This window comes from Neomonachus schauinslandi, chromosome 5, assembly GCF_002201575.2.
Source record: "Neomonachus schauinslandi chromosome 5, ASM220157v2, whole genome shotgun sequence".
Classification (NCBI taxonomy): Eukaryota; Metazoa; Chordata; class Mammalia; order Carnivora; family Phocidae; genus Neomonachus; species Neomonachus schauinslandi.
Window position 1 is genome coordinate 107,855,149 of NC_058407.1, and position 26,584 is coordinate 107,881,732.

Sequence of the window (26,584 nt, forward strand, 5' to 3'; positions counted from 1 at the left end):
CAAAGTGACATGTTATTGAAGCAACGAAGCTTCTTCATTTTAAAGAAGAAAGGAGGGGGCACCTGGGTGGCTCAGTCATTAAGCGTCTGCCTTCGGCTCGGGTCATGATCCCGGGGTCCTGGGATCGAGCCCCGCATCGGGCTCCCTGCTCAGCAGAGAGCCTGCTTCTCCCTCTCCCACTCCCCCTGCTTGTGTTCCCTCTCTCTCCTTCTCTCAAATAAATAAATAAAATCTTTAAAAAAAAAAAAAAGAAGAAAGGAGTTCACAGGTCGGTGAATGTCTTAAAAGTATTCATCTTTTCTCAAGATCTGGGCATGGGGATTTAACCAGCCTTTCTCTTCAACTCTACAGGAGAGTTTCAACTTGTCTTAGATGCTGTTTACTTGTATCCCAGAGTCTAGAGAAACCCCAATACATTTCATTTTCTCCTCCTTTTTTATCAGAATAGATTGCATCCTGATGTCCAGATTTGATAGGTTTCTCATGTAAAAAAGGAATTCAAATGGAATATCTGTCTGATTTTTCTGTACACAATTATATCTGTCCAAGAAAATATGGAAGGAAAACAAACAAACAAGCAAAAAACTCAGGTTTTGCAGAGTATGTGAGGACTTTTTGCCCAAACATGTCTTAAATATGTTTCATAAACTAAGATGAGCATTTTGGGGTGGGCGTGTCAAACCAAAGGTCTTCAAAGCCTAATGCTGTCTCCATCACACTGAGGAAATGTAGACCAGTGGTGGTGCCTCCATTCTAGAACATTCGATCTTTATGGTTTCCATATTGGAATGATTTGAGTAGCTGGATTCTGGAAATGTCTCTAGCTGAAATGCGAAAGTATTAACCTGCTGCACGGAGTCCCTTTTGTTTCCTTTTTTGCCTATGCCACTTGCCAATTTTAACAACTACAGCAGATTTTACTATTTAAACAAAACCAGATGGAACTCCAGTTCAAAGAACATATCAGAATTAAATATTTCTTTTTTAATTAGTTGCTTCTGATTTATGCAAAAAAAATAACATGAGATCAAAAGAATGTGCAATAAATTCAGACACAAAGGAGCCCACGTAAGCATTATCTCTCTTTATCAGCCAAAAAAGACAAAGGTCAGCCCTTGTTTGGGGACTTAGTTTTTCTTGCCCTTTTCCTTGTTCTTGTGCTGTAAGTACAGTGGCAAGTCAAGGAAACCAGACTTTCCACGGCATTTGTGCTCTGACAGCCTTATCTAATGTTATTCTAAGTGGCTGGCTCACGGCTTCCAATAGAATTCATCTTTCATTCATGTAGGATTGTTTTACTACCAGAGTTTTGTTACAACCAGTAGTTTGTTTCCACCCGAGAAAATGCTTTCCTTTAATTTAGCTATGAAAAAGAGAGAGAGAGAGATGAATGCAGGCAATTAAGACCAGAAAAGAAAATTGGCGAGGCTCTTCCTGCATCACACTTTTCTCATACTTGGATATTTTTACTCTTTACCAGAATTTTAAAAATGTTTCCTCATTATCTTTTGCTAACAATGATCCATCTCTACCATCTTGTTTTTCAACAGCGTAACTGAATCATTTGCAAAGGTTTACTTTCTGGTAGCCAGTGTAAATGCTAAACCCTAAGTCAAGGTAATCATAAATGGTTTCAAATTCTCTGTAATTATACAAAAATGTATGTTTTTTAAAAAAAGAAGAATCAGATTTCATTATTGTTGAGGAAGCAATCTCTTTCAGTAATTACCACGTTTTACCACACGAATGGGGCAACAGCATGGATATAGTGTTTGTACATGGGCCACTGATCTGATCTGGGTAAGTCCTGGCTCAGTCACTGGCGACTTATGTGACTCTGGGCAGGGTCCACACATCACTTTGTTCCTCAGTTGCTTTGTCCATAAAACCTTCCATGCATGACTGTTGTGAGAATTGAAAGAAGTGATGATTGTAAATTTAGCCCTTAATAAAATGCCGGACACAAAGGGATTGCCCTATGATTTTTCTATTAATATAGTAACTTTAGCCATCAGTATTTTTTATGTGATACAGTAATAATGAAAAAATACATAAAGAGATAGAGAACTATGTCACTGGCTATAAAGTGATTACATTCCAGTTGGTCACTATACAAAGTCCAAGATGTTAAGTTAAGGAATGCAATGATCAGATGCTTGATTTAAGCCCACGGATCCTAGAACAGCATTGATGTTAAAATGCTCAGGCTCTATCAGAAAATATGTGTGTTATCTAAGGAAATGAGACAATTGCTTAAAAATATTTTCTTTAGCTTGTAGTGTCTAGTGATGAATTAAACAGCTCTTTGAGTCATCAGAGATGCTCTAAAAAAAAACCCAACATGCTCTCCCTGCTTCAAAATATTTTTCCTGTTTTTAATCAGACTTCAGTCCTTTGTCCTGTATTTTTTCAGGCTCTTGTACTGACCTGCTTTGGGAATCTTAAAAGCTAGTAAACACTCCCTGGCCAATGCTAGCTCGATGGGCAGTATTTTATTGAGCAAGACAGATTTTCATTTTAGAAATGAGGCTTTCCACATTATGACATTACCAATAGCTGGTTATGTATTATTACAGAAAGCAACGATATTCATTTCATGGCTCGGAGGCTGCATGCTGGTGTTTAACCAGCAGTTTGCAGAGGTTTGCTACATGATTTACTACACAATGCTGAAACATGCGCTTTGTCCTCAAATGATTCCCAGTAAAAAGTGTGCCTCTCCTGGCTTCTCTTTATCTGGGGAATGTGTTTCCTGTCATTCTTAACACAATGCCATGGCCATAAAGAGCTTGTGGATTATACATGTAGACATCTTCCAACAAAGAGCGAGTTGGGATCATGGTCAGGATCCATGCCATGGGGGGGCCCTCCAGCCACAGGAGTGGCTAGGAACCCATCCATGGCCCCCCAGAAGTGGACAAGGACAGCTGCTTTCTTCTACTAGGGCGCCTCTCCCCAAACCCAAAATGAAAGTTGGGCTTTCCTCTTCTGTCTCCGCTGTCTAGCGATACCATCTTCTTGGGGGTGGAGCACAGTGAAAGTAAGATGTGGGTAGACAGCCTACCAGCAGTGTTAGAATTTTATATTTATATTGGAAACAGGGTATCATATTGGGTCACTTCTGCTGATGGGGCTATATAAGCTAAGTCAGAGAGTGTCTGCCAGAATTCAAAAGGAGTGTGCTGGACTTCTGTAAAATAGTCTACACACTCCCAGATAAGTACCAGATGTTTATGTTCATCACACACACAGAGTGAAGCATTCAACAATTTTAGTGAATGCATTGATGCGCGGCTCCATGCATCCCCCCTCCCATCCTCACACCCCCTCACCATCACCCTTAATGTTAAACAGAAGTGCATCAAACTCAGATGTGAGATCACATCCATCTTCCAATTAAAAATAAAGCAGCTGTGGAATAATGATATTCTTTCAAAATGAGAAGATAGTGATTGGAACGGAGCTGATTGGATTTAGGGAAAGCAGGTTACTTAATTATGGTTATTGTGTGTCTGAGTTTTTATGGAAAGAAAGGAAGTATTGTTCAGGATGATGAACCCTCCAGAACACAGAGGGGTGGCATTATGTAAAACCGTTCTGGGGTTGTAGCTTTATCTTTCCAGCTGTCTGTCTTGGGTCACCAATCTTGTCTATTATGATGTGAGGTTGGTGAGATCTCATCATAATTCAAAAAGCTAAACCACCAAGAGGATGGCCAGTGGCTGATTTTGAATAGTTTTCATGAAAACTAATTATTTCGGCTTGAAAATGACCAGAGCGCAATACTCTTAAAAGAGCAATACACTTCTTAAAAACAAAACAAAGAGCAATACACTTCTTGACAAAAAAGGGCTATAGTGGTGAAGGAAACACAATAAGTTGTTTAGGGTCCGTTTATTTCATTCATTCATTTCCTCCTGCTTACCTCTGCACCTCCTGATCCTCCTTCTCACCAGAACATTCTTTCTCTTTTGTGCCATTTGCCAACTTCTACTGTGTATCCTCCAACACCTGTCTTAGACATCAGTGTCCGCTGCAAAATGTCAGCAGTGCGTTGACTCCTTCCTCTGTGCAACGTCCCATTCAGTCATCGCGTGTGTGGGGGGGGGCGGGTTTCCCACACTCTTACTGCTCTTTCTGTCCTCACCACTTACTCTAGAACTTAGAGGAGAAGTGGTATGAAGTGTCCACTGAGTGAATGTCAATTAAGTTGAATGAAAATGTTCATGGGTAGCAGACCAATTAAATAGATTATGTTACAGCCTCACTGTGGACTACCACATGAAGCCATTGAAAAATACTTTGGGCATGAAAATATATCCAGCAAACTAAACAAAAAGCAAGTTATCAAACCTAGAGGTAATACAACCTCATTTTTATAATGACGAAACATACATACACCATCCACATATATTTTGCATAGAAAAAAATATTCTGGAAGGCTGTTACCTAAGGTGGCTTTTTCCTAATGTTGGTCTTATGGAGATTTTATTTTCTTCTTTAATATTTTCTGTATCTTACAAGTTTTCACTAGGCAGCTATTACTTTTCTCTATAGAAAAGCAGATACTCCCTAGAAGAAATCTTAGAAGTCTAGATGGAAGTAGAGCAAAAACACAACATGATGAATTCAGCGGTGGAGACATGAACTATGCACCAAACATCCCCAGGGAAGAAGGGACTTCGTTCTGCCTACCAAACCAGAAAGAGAAAAGAGTCATTTGTAGTCAGAAAAGAAGAAAAGTTTATTTTAGGTCAAGAGAACTTCACGTGGCAAGGCAAGGAAACAGAAGGGCTTATCTTGTGTGAGGAATAACAAATAATTTAACATGGCGGGAAGGTACGGTTAGAGAGGGATAGATGCAGCAGGTGGGATGAAAGAGGTCGACAGAGGCCAATGTCATGATTTGCGGAGCCAGCTTCACTGGTGAGAAGAGTGTGAACAGCCAGGCTTTAGGCAGTAAGGCCTTCTGGGTCTCCTGACACAGACAAGGGAAGTGTGAGCAGCAGGGCTTCCGAGGCTGATGGTGATGCATCTCTCCCAAGACCAAATGCTGTGAGGGCACTCCTCGAAGATACTTAGGGAGAAGAGACTTGAAAGAACTTCCCTGGTGTTGCCAGTGTGAGGGCCCCCACAGTGCTAGGGAGGCTGTGTCTTGTTAGAGCTCTGCGTACATCCGGTTTTAATTGCAAAGGTTCAGGCCCCAGCCCTAATCATTTGGGAGGTTCCTCATTCATCCTTACTAAATCCAGTGGCAGTAATGTGAGGAAGAAAAATGAAATGAAATTTCAAGTATCCCAGTGTGGGATAAATAAGAGAATCTGCAGAGTTTTAAAGCACAGCAGGAAATTTTAGCAATTACAAGGGGAGGTTGCTAATGCATTTCATTGCTGTTGAGAAAAGAAAATATTTTTTTCTTTTTTACAAGGGATTCTTGCACATATTTTGGGGGCCTTTCTATCTGGGACATTGGACATTTGCCGTGTTGGATACCCTGTTAATTTCAGTCAGTTACTCCTTCTTTTAAAGTCAATTGTTTCTAATGCCTAGGATTTTTCTAGTTGACAACCAATTAACTTCTTTCCTACCTGGTAACCAAATTTTACCCTAAAAACAAAATTTAAAAATTAGGAAAAGGGACAGCCAGGGAATGAAGTTCTAGAGTTATTTCAAATCAGCCTGAGCTGAATATGCACTCTTGGGGATTTAATCATTTCCACACTGAAGAGCCATTTGTAAGTTTGACAGGAAGAGTTTATTTAAATAGCTCTGCTTCATGCTCCCTTGGACGTCAAGATTTTAAGGGCCCTTCAGCATGAAAGTGGATATGGCATTGGGCATGACTCAATGGATAGTCAGTAAAGCACTAAGTGTTCTGAGAGCATTTGAAAAGAGTTGAAATTGTTGAGTGCAACCATGTCCAGAGTACCCATTAACTTTCAGATTGCAGTGTTAGGAAATCAAGAGAGTTTTTGCAGCAACTTAAAATCCCCTGATTATTTGTCTGGAATAGAGTTAGATTTAGGGTTGCCAGATAACATACAGAACATCCGGTTAAATTTGAAGTTCAAGTAAACAATGAACCAGCTGTCAGTATGCCCCCATATTGCACGGGACATACATGTACTAAAAATATTTGTTGTTTCTCTGAAATTCAAATTTAACTGAAGATCCTCTATTTTTATTTGCTAAATCTGGCAAACGTCGATTGCCTCCCTTTTTTGAAATTTGTGCACAAATTCATACAAAGTCTTATGGTTCACTTGTGAAAAAAATTCAAATTTCAGTTAAGGAGTAGAGGCCCTTGGTAAAAATGTACTGGGTAAATATTTATTTGTTAAATTAAGATTAAAGCATCTACCATTATTATCCTAAACTATTAATTTCTATTAAAGTCTTGCTCTTTTTTCCTCTTAAATCTGGCGATTGCAACCATAGCATAGACTTTATATCTTTAAAATCAAGTAAATGAAATAAGGACAGTTTTACATTGAATGGTGCTCCCTTCCTTTCTAGATGAAATCTGCCATTGTTGAATTGTGTAACTTCAAGTTGGCTTTTATGGGCTAGTGATATAGCTGTTTTAGTGATATAGCTCTTTTTCCTGGATGTAACTCTTTGCTCAGTTTTTGAAGTGAATTGGCAACATGTTGATTTAACTACTCCAAGGACCTTCAGGAAAAAGCAATTCATGAAAGACAATAGTCATTCTTCATAAGGCTGGAAATGGAACGGAGCTGATTGGATTTAGGGAAAGCAGGTTTAATGTGCTTGTTAGGGTTAATTGAAATTTTGTTTTCTGAAAATTGGGTTGTCATGCAGTAAGTGGAAAACGGGATTCAGAAGTGGTGGTGGTGGGTAGGGGGTATGTTTGGGGGTTTTTTGTTTTTGTCTTTTTGGCTTTTGTTGCTGTTCTCACTGGAAAATGGCATTCTTTTACCTCTTAATAATGAATGTGCTGTTGAAACATTTTGTTAATGTTAAGCAGTTGTAACGTGCGGTTACTTTCTGTGTCCTTTAAAAGTATTTGCCATATACTTGTGTATCATTTCTTTAAAGTATCTGCATTATACACAAATAAAATAGAGGGTATAATAAATGAGGGAAACAATTTTAAACAAATAATCATATGTATCCCTAAAAGGAAATTGAAAATATTTCTAATATATAGACACTAGTAATGATTTTTGTTTTAAGATGATTCTTGGTTACTAATGATGGAAATAAGAAAGGTATAAGAAAAAAAAAAAACCTATGGTTGACTCTTGAACAACCTGGGTTTGAGCTGTGAGGGTACACTCATAAGTGGATTTTTTTTTTTTTTTGTATGGTACCGTGAATGGATTTCCTTATGATTTCCTTAATAACATTTTCTCTTCTGTAGCTTACTTTATTGTAAGAACACAGTATACAATACATATATAAAATATGTGTCAATCGATTATTTATGTTATCTGTGAGGTCTCTGGTCAACAGTAGATGATTAGTAGTTGAGTTTTGGGGGAGTCAAAAGTTACACACTGATTTTCAACTATGCAGCAGGTTGGCACCCCTAACTCCCCACATTCAAGGGTCAACTGTATTTTACTTTACTGGAAACATGGAATCATTGGAAGTCAGAGCTGAAAGGGATCTTCTCCTTCCAGGTTATCTAGTCCAACTCCTTTATTTAACAAATGAAGAACTGGAAACCTCAAGATGAAGTGACTTGTCCAAGGCCCCACAGCTAGCTAGTGGCAGAACCAATCTTAGACCCTTGAGTGCCCGATGCCTAGATCTTTGTCCTGCCCACTCATGTCACAGGGTCACAGGAACAACCCAAGCCACTGCACACCTCTGGCAGGAAATCATGGGCCTTGAGGCTTTGGTCACCCTCTGTCATCACTGCTGTGCTGCCCTTCAAGCAGCCCAGCCTTCTGGGGTGTGAGACAGGCTAGTAAGAGATGAAGACAGGTGCTGGTGTTGCGGAACTCTGCTGGAAACTTACAGTTGGAGCTCGCGAGCCCTAGACATCGTCACATGGAGGCATCAGTCTTTCCCAGATGACGCCTTGGAATCCACCTTCTTCTCGAGCCCAACTGCAATAAAGACCATGGGAAGATAGGGGGAAGGAAGAAATTTAAAGATGAAACAAAAATCCTTACTTTGCCTTCCTTGTCTGCCCTCCATTCCGGATTATAAATCTCTGGCCCATTCTCTAAACCACAACACTCACAGTGCTTTCAGAAACATATAATTTCTGTCTGCAATCTGGGAGGGGGTAGATGCTGACCAGTGTAATAGGATCCCTTAGACCTGAGTTCTAGTCCAAGCCTCTCGAAAGTCCAATGTGCAAATTTGTCTTGATTTTCTAATTGTAAAATAATGTATGCTAATGTGTTGTTAGGAAGATATTTTTATTTATTTTTTTAAAGATTTTATTTATTTATTTGAGAGAGAGAGAGAGAGAGAAGAGAGAGCACGAGCGGGGGGAGAGGGAGAAGCAGGCTCTTCACTGAGCAGAGAGCCTGACGTGGGGCTCCATCCCAGGCCCCGGGATCATGACCTGAGTTGAAGGCAGATGCTTAATGGACTGAGCCACCCAGGCGCCCCATATCTGTGCCTACCTTTAGAAGGAATGAAATGGGGAAATTAGAGGTTGTTGACGCCAGATGGATTTAGGGCCTATGCTCTGAGGTGGATGAAAACTACACTGGGGAATCCACAGGAAAAGATTTTTCAGGTTATGGTGGTGCAGGGTGAGTGACTGACCATGCTTGTATTGTTTTGCAGGTAGACTTGGGTCTTCTGCGCTTTGTCACTGCTGTTGGGACACAGGGAGCCATTTCAAAGGAAACCAAGAAGAAATATTACGTCAAGACTTATAGAATAGACATTAGCTCCAATGGGGAAGACTGGATCACCATAAAAGAAGGAAATAAACCTGTTGTAAGTGTGGCCGCCACCCACCCCCCCAACCAATTAAGTCTTTGAAATGGATGATCAATTTTTACTTGTTTGTTTGGGAGCTTTCTGTCTGGCCTGGTTTAGCTTTGGATTGATTTAAAATGAAAAGTGCAATTAGAGGTTTATATCTGACCAAGGGGGTCTCATGTTCCCAGATCCAGAAGCCAAGAGGAAATTATACAGATGTTTCCAAGAAAAGTCAATACCGGCCAAATTAAGTGTCAGACTCAAGAATCAGTTTAAACCTCCCATGGGGATAGGGACTGTGCATAGCATAAGCACTGTCCTCTTAGAACCTTAGGCATATTGTTTTGTTTGATTTTCCTGTGTTTCTTCATTCTCTTTCATAGATTCCTTCTTTCTTCCTCTTTGTAATGGGCTGGTTTTAGAAAACTCCTTTTCATCTACCCTCTGTGGCCCACAAACTAATTTACAAGTGTGTTTGGCTGCTTCTGTTAGAATGAAGGGAACGAAAGGCAGTTCACAGTGTTCCCTCAGATCACACAAACGACCTGACGCTACCTCCTCACGGCTCTTAACCAAAGAAGCCACACCATCGGGGTCCCGCCCCGGGCACCCTGCCCTAAGTCATTTGGAACTGAGATGTTCTTCTCAGTCTGCCTGTTTTTTTGAAGTTCCGCTTGCTCTGATTTACTAATCAAAAGATTTCTGAGAACACATATTCGCTGTTTCCCCCAAATTGAAAGCTTGCCCTGAAGCCAAGCAAAATGCATGGAATTGATAAGGATAGTAGCAAAGATCCAGGTAACTTGAAATTCCGAGTTTGGGAAGAGGCCAATTAACACGTCTTTGTCTCCTTTTGAGCATATGTGGCCCGGTTTTCTCCTCCTAAGAAAAGCCTCCTGAGTGTGAAGTTAAAGAACTGTTAATTCCCTTTGATTAGCTGCGAAGCCCCCACGCTTACTGAGGGCAAACAAGATGAAAGTAGATATATAGACAGCTACTTTGTGTGAGGCAACTTCTATGGATAGCAAGTTCAAGGCCACTGCCTAGCCCTGGAGGACACGGAACCAATCCTCCATCTGGGAAAGAGAAACCCTCACAGCCAACACAACACTAAAGCTTGTGAAGCTTTAGCAAGTAAATTTTGACCCTAAGTTTCATGACTTATTCTTGAAATATTTTTTGGAAGACATGCCTTAGTTTCAAACAAATAAACCAAAACACTGATGCCAAGGACATACCAACAAACAAAAGAATCTAGAGAGAGTAAGGAGAACCGACCTCAGGCCTTCAGGCCATTTCTTTAAAACATGAGGGCTGCTTCTCCAACACGTCCTCGTCAGCTGTTGGCCATCGGTTGTCTGCATGGCCCAGAACTCACAGGTTCTGGGGCGGGGGGGGGCGGGTGTCTGGCAATGCACACAGGTAGGCCCACAATCTGGAGCATCCTGGGATGCAGAAGGGCTTCCAGAGCGGGAGGCAGACAGATTAAAGAAGGATTCAGCAAAGATATAGGTGTGTCATCTGTCTGAGCACATTCGTTGAAGCTAAATGCAATCCGAACATCCACCTGTAGTCTCGTTATTGTTGCCCACCCTCCTTCCCTTGTACATTGGGGCCTCTCCGACCGTGGCCTCCACCCTCTTCCCTGCCTTCTTCAGGGAGAGTTGGCCGTACCTCATCAAGACCAGCCTTCAATCAACGACAACTCCAGCCGTCCTCCTTATGTTGAACGGAATGTATGCCCTTAACGTGGTTTTCAGCAAACGTAAAGTTCCCTCAGTGTGAGCCAGAGTTCACCCCCCAACCTGTGCTGGAGGATGCAGCCCTCTTAACTGACTGCCGGTCTCTCCCTGAAGTGGACTTGTTGACCCTTCAAGCATTACGGTTTGGGACTCTACTCCCTCTGGTAGCTACCCATTATTCTTTGTCACACAAAAATGCTCCCACACAGATTGTTTCCCAGAGAGATTTGCTGAAGTAGGACAGAAATCTAAAGGCCATCACAGGCTAGATAAATTATGATATTAAACCATCTCTGGAGAGGAATCAGGCTAACGGCCAACTTCATAAAGCATTTGACCACCTTCTGTCGTGCAGGCCACTTAAGCTAAATGAAGCAAAAACATCGTCCCGACTTTTAGAAGTCTTCTCTCCCGGGGGAAGAACAAGCCCTGGGAAATTGTGCTCCTCCTCTGAGAACTTATCTGGAAAGGTGGGGAGGAATCTCCAGGCCTCTGAGGGGCCCAGCAACGCCCAAGTGACACAACCTAACTGGAATATGGCGCGGCTAGGCTGTGTGAGAAGCAAAGTGCTAGTTGCTTTTACTTTCACGTGGGCTCTCCCCAGTTCAGGGCTGAAGTAAAAACCAGAGAAGTGGAGGCCTTCAGCTCCTCCAGAGGTAGTCTAGTGCCAGAGTGTTCCAGCATGGCAAACAGTCTGCACTCCTCAGAGACCTTGCTAGAGAACAGGCTGTGGTGCCATGCCCAGGCAGCGTGGCCCCAACAGATCTTGTGGGAAACTCATTCGTGACTGGCACTTACTACATTTGCAGTTACACGCCTCCTCTTTCTTAGAATAAAATGACTCATTTTTAAAACTAGAGGCAGGAGCCCTAGAAAAGCTGATTTCTAGTTGCATATCATTTCTAATTCGGTTTAGATTTTGACCACTAAAACATGATTTTACCAATAACCCAAAAAAGATGGAAGTGATTAATTAACGTCAGGGATAAGATTTTCCATCAAGAAATGGAGTTAAGGGGCGCCTGGGTGGCTCAGTTGGTTAAGCAACTGCCTTCGGCTCAGGTCACGATCCTGGAGTCCCGGGATCGAGTCCCGCATCGGGCTCCCTGCTCAGCGGGGAGTCTGCTTCTGCCTCTGATCCTCCCCCTCTCATGCTCTCTGTCTCCCATTCTCTCTCTCAGATAAATAAATAAAAAATCTTTAAAAAAAAATAAAAATAAAATAATGTGTTTAAAAAAAAAAAAAGAAATGGAGTTAAAAGTGGGGAGACCGCTTGCCCCAGTGTTGTAGCTGGGAACATAGCCTAGAATTTTCAAAAAGCTAGACCCTACACTGAATTCCAAAAGTACTCCTTCTGGGGGTTCCTGGGAAAGTAAAGTAGTGTGAGTTTCCATGAAATGTCTATAGTATTCTGTAGGTCCTTATGATAAAGTTAATAACCTCCAACTTTTTTAGATGATAGCATTTAGCCTTTAACAAATGTTACCTTTGTAATAGGGTTTTTGGAGGCTCTAGGCTCTCAGAAAATTGAATAGATGATTAGGGCAACATTCTGTATTACACATGAATTTTCTGATTGCTATCATTTGAAAAAATAACATGAGAAGTTTTTAATGCCACCTCAACCTTGATGGACAATGCTGAAGTTGTAAATAATTTTATAGGCATTTGTGAAAACATATTTTTGTATTCATCTTAAATCGGGCCTTTTCTTTCTCTATATAGATCTTTCAGGGAAACACCAACCCCACAGATGTTGTGTTTGGAGTTTTCCCTAAACCACTAATAACTCGATTCGTCCGAATCAAACCTGTGACTTGGGAAACTGGCATTTCTATGCGGTTTGAAGTATATGGCTGCAAGATCACAGGTAAGCTCCAGCTTGAAGATGGCCTCATTTTGACTTACGTGAACTTTTAAATATAAGCAGTTATTTTATACAAATGTGGTCATTTTCATTTGGTGGCTAAGAGTATGCCCTTTGGATTTAGACAGATCTGACGTTAAGTCCTGTTTGTACCCCTCGCTAGCTTATCTGGGGAGAGAATTGACTATCTTCCAAAGCCCTACTTATCTCACCTAGGAAACATGACAGTGGACGCCATGCAGGCTTGTTAGGATAATGGATTAGCTCATGGGTTTAAAGCACTCAGCACAGTCTGGCGTGTGGCAGGTGTTTGTTAAAGCAGCGCCTTCCCACTGGCCGGCAAACTCCATGAAGGCGAGCACCAAGCTTCCATCCCCATTTCCTGGGTGCACGGCCCACTGACAGGTGCTCAGTAGAGTTGCAATTAAAAATTATTACATGACATGCTCTCTATCGCTTTATCTTTTTAATTTTGAAGGCTACAGGTGGCTCTGTCAGCCAAGATTAAGGAGCAGTTTAACTCCTTTACTCACTAACTCCCCTGACAACTCTGTGTCTCAGTATCTATCCATCCTTTGCGGAGTGCATATACTAATGTTAGAAATTGATCTGTCAACGTTTCTAGTTTTTTGTTTGTTTCTTCTGACATGAATAGGACTTTAAAAGTTTCTGTTAAATTGCTGTAAGTAGAGGGATTCTACCCATTTGAGAGATGAAGAAGGTGCACTCTGGAGGCATTAAGTGACTAAAAGGGTAGGCCAGGCGGGGCAGAGCTGAAAATAAAAGAGCCGTCATGACTGTTATTCTCGCTGTATTCCTGTGGCAATCAATGCAGCCATGACTTGTCCACTGACCTTGCTGTATGATCCTGCTGTATTCTGGAGTATTCTAATAGCAGTCACACCAGAATTCCTTTTCTTTTAAGTAAATAAATTGCAAAAGTTTCATTAAAAAAAAAAAGCAATCCAATATAACCTTCAAAGTAGGTTTAAAAGTTAAACAGAATCAGTAACTGATTCACCAAAAAGTCATTACAAGTGAATAACTTTTAAAAGTCTCTGAACTATCTTTAAACACTATGTTAGTATACATAGTTAGGGCATTTAATATCTTCTTCCACGAATGCCAACACTATTGCTTTTATTTTTATCCTCCTTAGTATAATTATGTCTACAGAAGGAAAACACTGATTTTTGAAGGTGGGGAAAAACACCCAGCTGGGCAGTTTTCAATGAAATTACAAGCCATTTGGAGAAAAGCACCTCGAGAAAAAACTAAGGAGAAAAAAACTATACTAGCTTTTAGGAGATTCCATTTTGGAAAGTAAAAACTAACATCGGATTTCTTACCAAAATCGTATTTATTTCCATCCCAGAGACAGACTTGTTTATTGTTTTAGGTTCAAAGACTCAGAAAGTTCAAGGCCTTGGAGGCAGGAGGAGTTGGGTGGAAAGAGGTTTGGAGAAACAAAGAACATTGAAAAGTTAGATATAACCTTGGCTTGATTTTTGATCAGCAGTTACATGAGGGAAAGTTCTAGGTAATTTTCAGAGCATTAGAAATTTGAGAAGCCACCCATAAATTCATAGAAACAAGGCCATTTGAGGTCATGGTGGAAATTTTGGGCTCATTTCTAATTTTATGTCACTATACCAAAAAAAAAAAAAAAGAAAGAAAGAAAAAGAAGAAACTTCGTGATTCTAAGCATGTTGGTCTGAACTCGGACTCCTGAGGTTCTCCCTTCAGTTAAATAAGACATTCACTTAAACTTGAACTTGTCTTTTCCATTTTCACAAGGATTTCGCTGAGAGTTCATTCTAGGCATGTGAATCTTCACATCTGAAGAAGGTGAATAATTTATTGGATTTTTAAAATGAAAATGTTAATGATTTAGTGGAACATGTTAAAGGATTAGTTGAATGACCTATTTATTTAAACATCGATGTCTACAACAGCATATTCTTATTTTCACATATATTTTATTTTATAATCATTTTAAGCAGCTATTTGTTTCCCTCAAAAGATACTGCTTTTAGGCTCATAGTGCTAATCTCTTTATCATGACCCCTGATGTATTTTAGATACTCCTGTCTAGTACAGTAGCTACAGTCTCCAAATAATTGACCAAAGCAGGTTTTTGGGGAAGGCAGTATGTTATAATGATAGTCACGTGGACAGAAAGTGGGCAGACATTTACCCAGGCCTCACTCTGGACTGTCCGTTGGGTGAATGTGTGACCACGGGGAAGACATTTTGTCTCTCTGACCTCCATTTCCTGGTCAATAAGATTGACCTTAATTCAGCTGTAATGAAGATTAAGTTGAAAGAATATAACACACTTGGCTTAGAGTAAATGCTCCCTAAACGGTACCCAGTAAATGACAGAGGTCATGGTGCTCGATGAACGGGGCCTAGAACAAGTCCCAGCAAGCAGAGCCTCTGAGGAGACGATGATATCAGTGTTTTCTTCTTGGTTGCCAGAAGCAGATAGTTTTCACCTTCAGAGGCCACGGTCCCCTCAGAGTGGAGACCAATGCAAGAGAAACAAGGCTTCAGTATCCCTGCTGGACCGGGAGACCCATGGAAGCAGGGGCCATGTTTGCCTTATCTTCTATTGTGTCCTGTAATGCCTGGACCATAACACGTGATCAACACACTTATTTTTGAATGAATGAATGAATGGATGGATCGATGGTTGACTTGCATTTCTATCCACAAACAAATGACTGAATTTCAAAATATCACCCTCTCCTCTTGGGTTGGCAAGTCCTAATTCAAACTGGATTAAAACCAACAAAAACTATTGAATTAAAAGTTACCCCGTGAATACATCACTTGACTCCAAAGTCTCCAGAGCCCTCAAGTTTTCACCTAATTTTTGTATTCAGAAATTATTTTTTAAAAAATACAATAATCCTAGAAAATCCAGAGTATACAGTGGGTGTCACCATAAAAAGATATAAAGAAAATAAGATTGGGGCAAACCATTCTGCTTTATAGATGATTGACAAAGGAGCATTTTCATTATTTTGACAAAGCAGGCTTCCTTGTTTTGGCAGATACGGATATTGAGGAAAATAACCTTGGAGAGTTACTGCTTGATGTATGAGAACATACTGCAAACTCTGTTAACTTGTGTTTGTTAACCAGAAGTCTCTTAACCGGCGTTTCTGCACACATCATTGTGTTCCTATGTTAGCCAAAGTTTGCAAGGATGACCTCAGGCACCACAATACCCTGAGTCATCATGGGAAGATTACATTATGCTCATTCAGTTTCACCCATCAAATGCAGCTATCACCTTCTCATTCTTGGAAACTGAGTATTTGGTTTACCAGTATATCTCAGTTTTAAAACTGAGTACAGAGATTTTGCTATAAAACAATATCAATGAAAAGAACTACCTTAATTCCCCACCACAGAACTCATCTCTCCCTTCCATCTAGGATTGCTTTTAAGCTATCCAAACAGGGTTGCCAAGTAAAATACAGAATGTCCAGTTAAATTTGATTCAGATAAGTGACAAATCATTTCTTAGTACAAGCATATCCCATGCAGTATTTGGGACATACTTATACTAAAAAATGATTCATTATTTTAAGTTCTAATTTAGTGTGCCATCCTGCTTCTTGTTTTGTTGTTTTTCTTGGATTGTTTGTTTTCTAAATTTGGCAACACTACTTCCAAAGGCTTTGACATGTAGCCACGCACAGCTGAGCCAGCCTGCTATGGAAGAATAGAAGTAGATCCTAGTATCTCATCCAGACTTTGAAATGTTAATGTAATTTTTCTCCTAATCATTGCTAAAAGTGAGTCACATAATTTTTAGTCAAAGGCAAATCAAGGTGCCTCTTCATGGTTCTTTTTGGATGAGGCAGGCTTATAAGAAGGAATGGGTGTCTAACTGTATGTGGGCTGAATGGGGGCAGGGCATCACATGGTCTGTGGATATGTAAACTGCGCCCTAGCCAAGTCTGCATTAGAGAAAGGACGTTAATCTGGTAAAGGTTGTGCTCTCCTTACAATATTCAGGTTATTGTGCATTTCTCCAGATGGTAACATCTGGTCCTTATTACCAGCTAAACATTTTCTTTATAAAGGCTGATTTTGAATCAGTCAGGTGTGACCACAGTGACCAAAAATGTGACTTCTATTTTTAGCACTATAGTTTCATAGACCCTCAGTAAAATGCTTTTTATAATTTTTTTTTAATCCCCATTGAGTTTATCCTTGGTTTCCAGATCCCAGCCTGGAGCAAATACTGTGACTGAATTGCAGGAAGGGGCGCTTGACAGAAACTGGCCGCTGCCTTTATTGTGTTAATAAGTTGATTCATTCAACAAATATTTGTTAAGCAAATACCATAGAGAAAGCAGGGCTCAAGGAGTCATAGAAAATTTTTAGATATGACGTGGTTCATGTCCCCAAAGAACTTAAAATCTGGTGAGGCAAGTAACAGCAATCCAAGGAACAGAATATGGTCATCAGTATAGGAGAAATGCAGATCAAGTGCTAATAAAGAGTCTTAGAAAAGGAAAACCACACCTAGTTGGAAAGATGGGGAAAACTGTAGCATTTGAAAACCACTCAAGATTTCTAGTGGTTTAGACAGTGGGAAGGGCAAGATAATTGGGGACATTCTAGTGGAGGGAACAAAATGAGAGAAAGCCTCCCTCCATTCCACTACTGTAAGGAAGTGCTTTATTCCATTTGCCTCTAGCAAAAGCGGTAAATGAGGAGAGGCTTTGCAAAGCCATGATCTGGAAGGCCTGGCAGGCTTGGTTGACAGGACATGCATAATTCCTAGATGAGCTGGGACTGAATTCTTGGATAAAGAAATGACATGACCTGAAATGTACAACTCATCTGGAAAGTGTCTGAGTAATTCATTCTTAAGGGCAGCTGATAACATGGACACAGTTTAATTGCATTAAATATGTGCTTCTCACTTAGGATGGTTATATTTTTAAGCTAAATTTTGATTATATTATGCAGAATTGAGTTATTTCAAAGAAAAAATAGGTTATCGTTCCTATGCATGTCCTTGATTGAGGTGTACAGTTTTGAAAGGAGAATGATTGAACGGTTTGTTATTAAGTCGCCAATAAATCAATGATTGATACTCTCCTTATGCTCAGAAGCTTCTTGGGCTGCTGTAGAAGATGTAGAAAGATCTGATGCTGTTCCTTGCCTTTGAGGAATTTATAATCTAGCTGTGGATACAAGATGACCAGTCTTAAAAACAAGGAGAGAACAGTTTAATGCGAAACTCTGAGCTACTTCTCGCACGGGCAATCATATTTCTGAGAAGGGAGACTTCAGAATAAAGGCTAGAGTAGTTTGAGAAGTTTTCATGAAGAGTCTGAGGCCGGGTTCTAATGTCCTAGCAGACCTTATTTCTGTCCACAAGAGGATAAGGAGAAGCAGGAACATTTTGAGCAAAGGCAATGGTGAGGATTGGAGAAGAAAATGGATTAGCTGGAATATGCTGTCAGTAAGAGGAAATAAAGTTAGATAAACAGTGTGAAACCAAAATGAAGGTCTCAAAAGCTGGATAGAGACTTTTTATATGGTCCTATAAATAATGGAGAGCCATGGAAATTTTCTAAAGCTCTGTCTTTTATTATTGTGGTAAATATGCATTACATAAAATTTACCATTTTAACCATTTTAAGTGTACAATTGAGTTGTGTTGAGTACAATCATATTACTGTGCAACCATCACCACCATCCATTGCCAGAGCTTTTCATTATCCCAAACTAAAACCCTGTACCCGTTAAATTCTACCCCCATTCTTGCCTCCTACCAGCTCCTGGCAAACACCACTCTACTTCCTCTCTTTATGTATCTGACTATTCTAGGCACCTGATATCAGTGGACTCATACAGTATTTGTCCTTTTGAGTCTGGCTTATTTTACTTAGCGATGGAAGATTTGGGGACATAAGAATGATACTGCAGAAAAATTTTTAGGAAAAATGAATTGGCAGTTATGGGTGGTGTAGATTCACAACTGGTGTCTAACAGGCCATTGAGCACCCTGGCCAGGAGGGCGCAGACCAGGATGATGCCCAAGGAAAGGGGGACCACAAGGCAGGGCCAACAGATTTCTTCTTCTTCTTTTTTTTGGTTAACAAAAACATGACAGATTTTAGTAGCAAAACAGGAAAACAAAAATGTAAAATAGGGATAGACAAGATGACTAGGCAGGAACTAGCTGGTTGGTGGTTCCACTGGTTAAAACACAGAGTTTGATAAAGGGATTCAGTGTCAAGGGAAAAGGACCATTGGGTTTTGGACACGGTACATTTGAGATGACAATGGATATTTGTGTGGAAAGTTCCTAATGCTGTTAGAATGAGGGGTGGGCAGGACAGCATCCTGTTGCTGAAATTACTGATTTCACATCTCGTGCCCATCATAAACTGAACCTCTGTTGTCCAGGGCCTGTACTGGATCTGGGAATAAGTTCTGGATACCAAAGGGATAGAAACATCAATACTTTGACATTAAATCTGGAAGAACTCAGAAGGGCAGAAATGTGTGCCCTTATGGAAGATTTTCTCTATTGGAACGTGGTCCTGGGAGGGGGGTTGTGCCAGTGTAGGAGAAAGGTTTGAGGGAGGGAAGGCCCTGGTTTAATGTCAAATGACCCAGAACGTGTGTATGAACGGGAACAGACAACGTGCCTATTCCATCTGTGGCATTCTCTTTCTAAGCATGGAGACTTGTAGAAAACGATCTTACGCCATCTGTTTCATTCCACTCTCTAGATTATCCTTGCTCTGGCATGTTGGGGATGGTGTCTGGACTTATCTCTGACTCTCAGATAACAGCATCAAACCAAGGGGAGAGAAACTGGATGCCTGAAAATATTCGCCTGGTAACCAGTCGCTCCGGCTGGGCACTGCCACCCGCGCCCCACCCATACATAAACGAGTGGCTCCAGGTGGACCTGGGGGAAGAGAAGATTGTGAGGGGCATCATCATTCAGGGGGGGAAGCACCGGGAGAACAAAGTGTTCATGAGGAAATTCAAGATCGGATACAGCAACAATGGCTCAGACTGGAAAATGATCATGGATGACAGCAAGCGCAAGGCTAAGGTGAGGTCCAGGGACGGGGGCGGCTGCAGGGCAGGGAGTCCCTTCCCGCGTCGTTGCCTTAGATCAAGGACCTCCTGCATTTTCCTGAAGAAGTACGACTTTGTATTTCTTTTAAGCCGTGACATCAGTGGAGGTGTTCGATGGTATCCATAAGACCTCCATTCTAGGGAAGCCAGGAATGAGGTGCTAAACATGGTCTCTGAGAGCATTGCTGCTCACTTTTCCTTCCTTAGGCAACAGCAGAAAGCTCAACACTCAGGAGGCAGGGCGGCCCAGAGGCTGGGGGTCTGGGGGCTGACAGGGCCAGTAGAAACTCAGAATCTCTCTGCAGATTCTATTCTCTTAGCACCCCACAAATCCCTTTCCCCTTCTCTTACCCTTCCCTCATTTAAATGTTTTTTTTGTTTTGTTTTTTTACCTTTTAATTGTGGTGAAATACACATAACATAAAATTTACCATCTTAACCTTTTCAGGTATACAGGTCAATTGTGTTAAGTACATTCATACTGTTGTGCAACCGATCTCCAGAACTTCGTCATCTTGCAAAATTGAAACTCTAGACCCACCAAGCAATAACTCCCATCCCCTGACCCTCAGCTCCTGGCAACCACCATTTCACTTTCTGTCTCTATGAATCTGACTTCTCTAGGAGCCTCACATTAAGTGGGATCATACAATATTTGAACTTTCGTGATTGTCTTATTTTACTTAGCACAACGTCCTCAAGTTGTAGCATGTGGCAGGATTCCATTTTTTTTAAGCTGAATGATACTCTCTTGTACGCATGTACCACACTTCATGTATCCATTCTTCCACCGATGGACCCTATCATTGCTTCTGCCTTTTGGCTTTTGTGAACCGTGCTTCCATATGTTTTTTATACATTGGAACCTTTTAAAATACAGTTGGTTCTTGAGGTGAAAAGGGAGATATTCCAACATTCCCCGCAACATGTGGTATCATTTTTTTCAACCAAACAGATCTTCTTTAGTGATTACATTTTAGTTAGACTGATGATCAAACTTATTTGCACTCCCTGAGCACACAACACCAACCAGGAGAGGACACCCAAGAGTATGCTGGGTGGCCTGATAGCTGGTTTAAGGATGAAGTAAGTAACAACCCACAGACCATCCGTTCTGTCTGCACTGTGGGAATGGTATTCAGCCCATGGTACTTCTCATATCCAACACAACTGGTTTCCCATCCCTGCTTTGCCCGGGACCTACTCCTTTTGTGAAAAGATCTTAGCCCGTTGGCGGGAACGTTACCCTTGCTCCCCCTCTAAGCGAGTGTGGGAATGTGGCTTGATATAAGTGACTCAGGCCAAGGGCATTGCAGGCAGGAAACAGAAGCCTGTGGGGACCGCCAGCTCCACGTCTGTCTCTGCAGAGCCCGCCTGTCCCCCACGGGCTGTGGTCAGCACCAGTGCGGCGGGCCACTGAGAGCCGGGGCGCTGTCAGAAATGTAAGAAATTCTCTCCCATCTCACCCCTGCTTCACTTGTGGTTTCCAAAACATTTCCAGTGTTTTTTTTTTTTTTTTTTTTTTTAAAGATTTTATTTATTTATTTGACAGAGAGAGACACAGCGAGAGAGGGAACACAAGCAGGGGGAGTGGGAGAGAGAGAAACAGGCTTCCCGCCGAGCAGGGAGCCCGATGCGGGGCTCGATCCCAGGACCCTGGGATCATGACCTGCGCTGAAGGCAGACGCTTAACGACTGAGCCACCCAGGCGCCCCTCCAGTGTTTTTTTTTTTAATCTACGTGCAGCTACTCTCTTTCTTGTGTTCATTTCATTTCCCCCTTTTGTGTCTGCAAAAGAAAAAGTAAAATAAACATCAGACACTGGAGTTCCCCTAAGAGCCGATCTTTCCTGAGGAGCTGTGAGCCTTCTGACTTTATCACTAAGCGTGACTATGCCACCCATCAGCAGCGTCCAGAAGCTGATGCTCTTGTGACACGTATGTCTTATCCAAAGCATACAGTAGGCTTCATCGCGTCTTCAATCAAGTCTAAAGCTAAAGCTATCACTCTGTTGTAGTACATTGCCTTTGGAAGTCCCCCGGAAGCCAGCACACAGTTTTCAGTTTCAACAACAACAATAAAAAACTCCATTCATGAGTATGTGAGGTTTTTCTCCTAAAACATTATTTTATCCATCATTATCGTCTTCCTAGGATATTTAAAACCACGAAAACGTCTAAATTATTTACATAGAGCCTAATCTGTGATTCCTAACATGTCCTTCTCCTGAAATAAATCTTTAAGATGCAAAAGGACACAGGTAAAACCTTCAGTTTAGGAGGAGTACATATTACTGAATTGTATAACGACATTTAACACATAACTATATTTAAACTTACAAATGAAGGTTACCTGCTTAGAATGCCAAGTACCTTTTATGTGATACTAGAATGAGTACTGGGTTTTAATAAATAAAACAGCACTTTGATGGATTGAAAATCCTCTATACCTGCTCCTCACTTCCTACCCTCAAGTAGCACGTGATGGACAAGGTATATCAGAGTCTCTGAATTAACTGGACTTCTCAGGAGCAGATAGGAGATCTAAAGCCTCAAAGCCCTCTTCTTCTAAACATAATTAGTAAAAGGACACGAAGATATTTCATAAACAGCGTTATGTTAACGAAGTTAGCCCAGTTCCATATGGCTGTTCACGGCTAGTATTCTTCGCAGCTCATCCCCAACAGCTTTTATGTTTTTACATTGTGCTAATTCTTTACTCAAGTTAAAATGAGAAGAAGAGCCCAGATTCCATAACTATAAGTGCTTTTCTCCTATGATTGTTGGAGCTGTGTTAACATCAACAGAACACGCATGTGTAGCAGTGTTGTTTTCATCATAATTATACCTTGCTGACGACACTTAATTGGGCCTAACAATAACGTATGTCAGATTCTCAATGACTAGAAGCAACTGTGCTCTATCAAGGGGGCAGAACCCCAATCGTGAGTTAACTCTTGAAAATAATACAAGGACGCTTTAAGGGGGAGAACTGGATCTATGTTAACTACGTCCTTTTAGATTCCTGGAGGCTTTTCTGAATTGGAAAAGGCTGATTAATTTCCTTCTAGAACACAGAGAACCTCTGGTTATGTCACAGCCGACCCAATCTGTCTATCTTCTCTTACATGTGTGCCCCTTTTAGCCCTGATATTTCTACCACTGAATGATCACATCTTTTGCTGGTTTAGGACTTCTTGACCCAGCAATTGGGTACAGTCCCCGCTCCTGACTGACATAGCCTGGGGCTGGCCATCCACTCAATCTGATCGATCAGATTTGGTAGCCCCAACTGCAATACATGTAAAGAAACATTAAGGAAACTAAATATGTAGCCTTGGTTATAGACCTCAATTTCCTGAATTTAATGAGATTAGACTAGATCATTTCTAAGGGTAGATATCACAGCAGGGTGGTGAAGGGCCCCAGTTAAGACTGCCAAGGTTTGAACCCTGGCTCTGACACTTACAGTGTCCATGGGCACATTACTTGACCTCTCTGTGCCTCATCTGTAAGCTAAGGCTAGTGATGGAACCTACCTCATGGAGTTGTTTTGAGGATTAAATGAATTCATATATTTTCAGCACTTAGAACAATGCCTCGCACCCATAAATATCGTGCAATGTTTGATGTATAAGACACTCCCAATGATAAGGCTATTTGAGTCTTCTAATCCCGCTTCCCCACCTCCCATCCTGGACAGGATTAAGAATGATGCTGAGAGGGGCGCCTGGGTGGCTCAGTCATTAAGCGTCTGCCTTCGGCTCAGGTCATGATCCCGGGGTCCTGAGATTGAGCCCCACATCGGGCTCCCTGCTCTGCGGGGAAGCCTGCTTCTCCCTCTCCCACTCTCCCTGCTTGTGTTCCCTCTCTCTCTGTGTCTCTCTCTGTCAAATAAATAAAATCTTAAAAAAAAAAAAAAAGAATGATGCTGAGAGAAGAGGATATAAGAAGGCTTATCTATTTCTTGCAAAAGTTATTATTCCACTTTCTTATGATTCCACTCAAGGATTTTGACCTTCCTGTCAGTGTAAAAAGTCGCTGCCCTGGCAATGGGTGGCTTGGCTCCAGAAGAAGGTCACAGTGTCTTCAAGTTAGGAATGTACTTCAAAAAGAGGAGCCCATTCACACTGCAGTTCGGGACCACCTGCGTCAGGACCTCCTTCAATAGTCAGGACCCTTGTTACCTTCCTGAGATGAGAAGGTCTTTTATCTACAAATGCCTCCCACGGGTGGTACTGCTTCAGTAAATAGCAATTTCAGTGGGTTTGGATAACCCCAGTTCCTGACTAAATAGCACTTGCACGACATTAAATTTAATATCTCCAACTTCAGGAGTTTAATCTCTCCACCTTCTACGGTCTTAGCAAAACTAGGACCCGCTCCTTTAAGAGAATGTAACCGGCATCCTTGTTGGAAATGTGGTGTCTATTATAGCTCTGAAAAATGGCAGCTTCTCTTCCTGAGTTATCTTCCTCCTCCTCAAGGAAGGGTCACTTCTCCCAGACACATCAGCATATCATTGAAAACATGTCTCATTAAATCTTCAGCTTCTATGATAGCCTCAGTGTGTGCGCCGAAGTTTCTGAGAAATGACATCTGTCACTTCTTGGAAAAGCCTTAATTGTTTTGTTTTGTTTTGTTTTGTTTTTCGCTTGCTCATTTATGACAAAGGTGTCAGCCATTTTATGAAGTGGTGGGATGGGGTCTATTTCCCTGCCCTATTAAGAGTCCTAAAGGAGGGACTCTTCCGCTGAAAGTGAGGTCTTATTGATAACGGCGTTTCTCATACTTCACAGTCTTTTGAAGGCAACAACAACTACGATACACCTGAGCTACGGACTTTTTCACCTCTTTCCACACGATTCATCAGGATCTACCCTGAGAGAGCCACTCACGGAGGACTAGGGCTGAGGATGGAGCTGCTGGGCTGTGAAGTGGAAGGTAATTACAATTTCCAGAGTCCCATCTCGTTTCCCACTTTTTAAATCTCTGTCTTCATGCATTTATGCCCCTGATGGGGCTGCTGCAAATGGCCAGCTTTTTCCCCTGGGTGACCCTGCCTCTGGGTCTGCCAGTCCGTGAGGCGCAACATTCCAGCCCACTCCACGCAACAGTACCTCATATTGGTTGTTGGCAGAACTCTCTGCAGATTCTGTGGGTTGCCTCCTTTGACTTTTTAAAAAATAATTTATTGAGGTGAGATTCGCATAATACAAAATTGACCATTTCTTAGTGAACAATTCAGTGGCATTTAGCACATTCACAATTATTTATGCAACCACCACCTCTGTCTAGTTCCAAAACATTCCCATCACTCTAAAGTAAACCCCCCCACCCATTAAGCAGTTTGCCCTTGAACCCTGGAAACCACCAGTTCCTTTGACTTTTTAAGTGTTGTTTAGCCCTCTATGTCCGATTGAAGTTTCTGTCTGCAGTGGTGACTACATCACATACTAGTGGGAAGGAGCATTTGATAGACTAAAATACCAGCATTATCTTGAATGAATTTCTTAGGCCGCTGCAGAGAAACAAAACTTTACATGAGATAATACGTCTGAATGTGCGGTGAGATCCGTTTAAGGATATTACTGCATACACTTATCATATGAAAGTCATACCAAGGACAAATTCATTTCACACGCTGACCTCAGAACTGCACACAGCTCTGCCTTTTTATCACATAATACATAAGAGGAATGTTTGAAAAAACCAATGCTGTGTTTGTTTATTGTACCATCTAATGCTTTTGTGCCTTAGAATTCCCATCTGCCTTAGATTTGGGCATCAATGAGTAACCAACTTTTCCATCCCCATAAAGGTCTTTCTTCAGGTTAGCTCAAAGGATGGCTATTGTTGGTACCCAGATGTTAATCAATTGAGCATATGCTCATGGTTGTTTTGAAGAATGCTTTTTAATATCACCTTCTTGTGGTTTCAAAATTACTTGTGTTTTGAGCTACCCAAATATAATTACATTCTTGAGCACATTAAACATCATAAAACTTTTCTTATGCACTAGAGAATCTTAAGCTATAAATCACCACACTAGTGAATAATTCATAGCTACTTTCGTGTGTATTTATTTTAAAGCAGGCCATTATCTCCCATTCTTTATTGTGTAGTTGTTTCTATATCTGGAGTCATGTCTCAGACCTCTGAATTATCCAGTCACTATCAACACAGACTAAGAATGACTATGTGCCAGGACTTTGGCAAAGATACCGAGAAAAAGAAGGGATGGGCAGATCGAACCAGTTGCAGACATATTCATTCCATTGGCTGAGAAATGTGCTCATCTGGAAAAGGGAGTCTGCTGCTATGAGGCAGGTCCTTAGCCTGGATTCTGGACAGCAGCACTGATTTAAGAGGTGGAATGAATGGTTGGTTGAAAAGACTGAAAAAGTTTGCCAGTGTCAACTCTGTAGCGAGGTGGAAATGGCTGGTGAAGAGATTTGCTGCAAGCATTCCCAAGCACTCACAAAAGTGAGGAAGTTGCCCTGAGCCATAAGAGAAGCCAACATCCGGGGAAAGTCATGTCAAAGCTTTTTGACACAATTGGTGAAAGGGAGGGTTTTTTGTTTTTGTTTTTGTTTTCTTCCTTAAAAACAATTAACAGGCCCTTAATAAATATCTGCTCTGTGCCTCGTGCTCTGAAAGACACCTAGAGGGATACAGAAAGACGGGGGGCTACAACTCAGCCTTGCACACGTGTCCATCCTACTTTGGGCTAGCATTTATGAGAAACAATTAGAGAATCACAGAAGAGAAAATATATTCAAGTAGTAAAATTGGGAAATAAAAATTATTCACTTTCTACTTTTTCAATTTAAACCAGGTCCTACCCTGGGCCTCTTCCAATGAGGATCTCCTCCCCAATAAATACCATAAGGAATGCAGATGAATAGAGTTTTAAATACTTAAAAGTGGCA

General features: G+C 41.3%; 1 protein-coding gene across 1 annotated transcript in view; it reads left to right on the forward strand.

Annotated features, from left to right (window-relative positions):
- Nucleotides 1-26,584, forward strand: part of NRP1 (neuropilin 1) — a 137,181-nt gene that overhangs the window by 87,214 nt on the left and 23,383 nt on the right. The window contains 4 exon segments of the mRNA XM_021686025.2: nt 8,773-8,928; nt 12,381-12,525; nt 19,296-19,627; nt 24,452-24,596. Of these exon segments, the coding sequence (XP_021541700.1) occupies nt 8,773-8,928; nt 12,381-12,525; nt 19,296-19,627; nt 24,452-24,596 (778 nt within the window).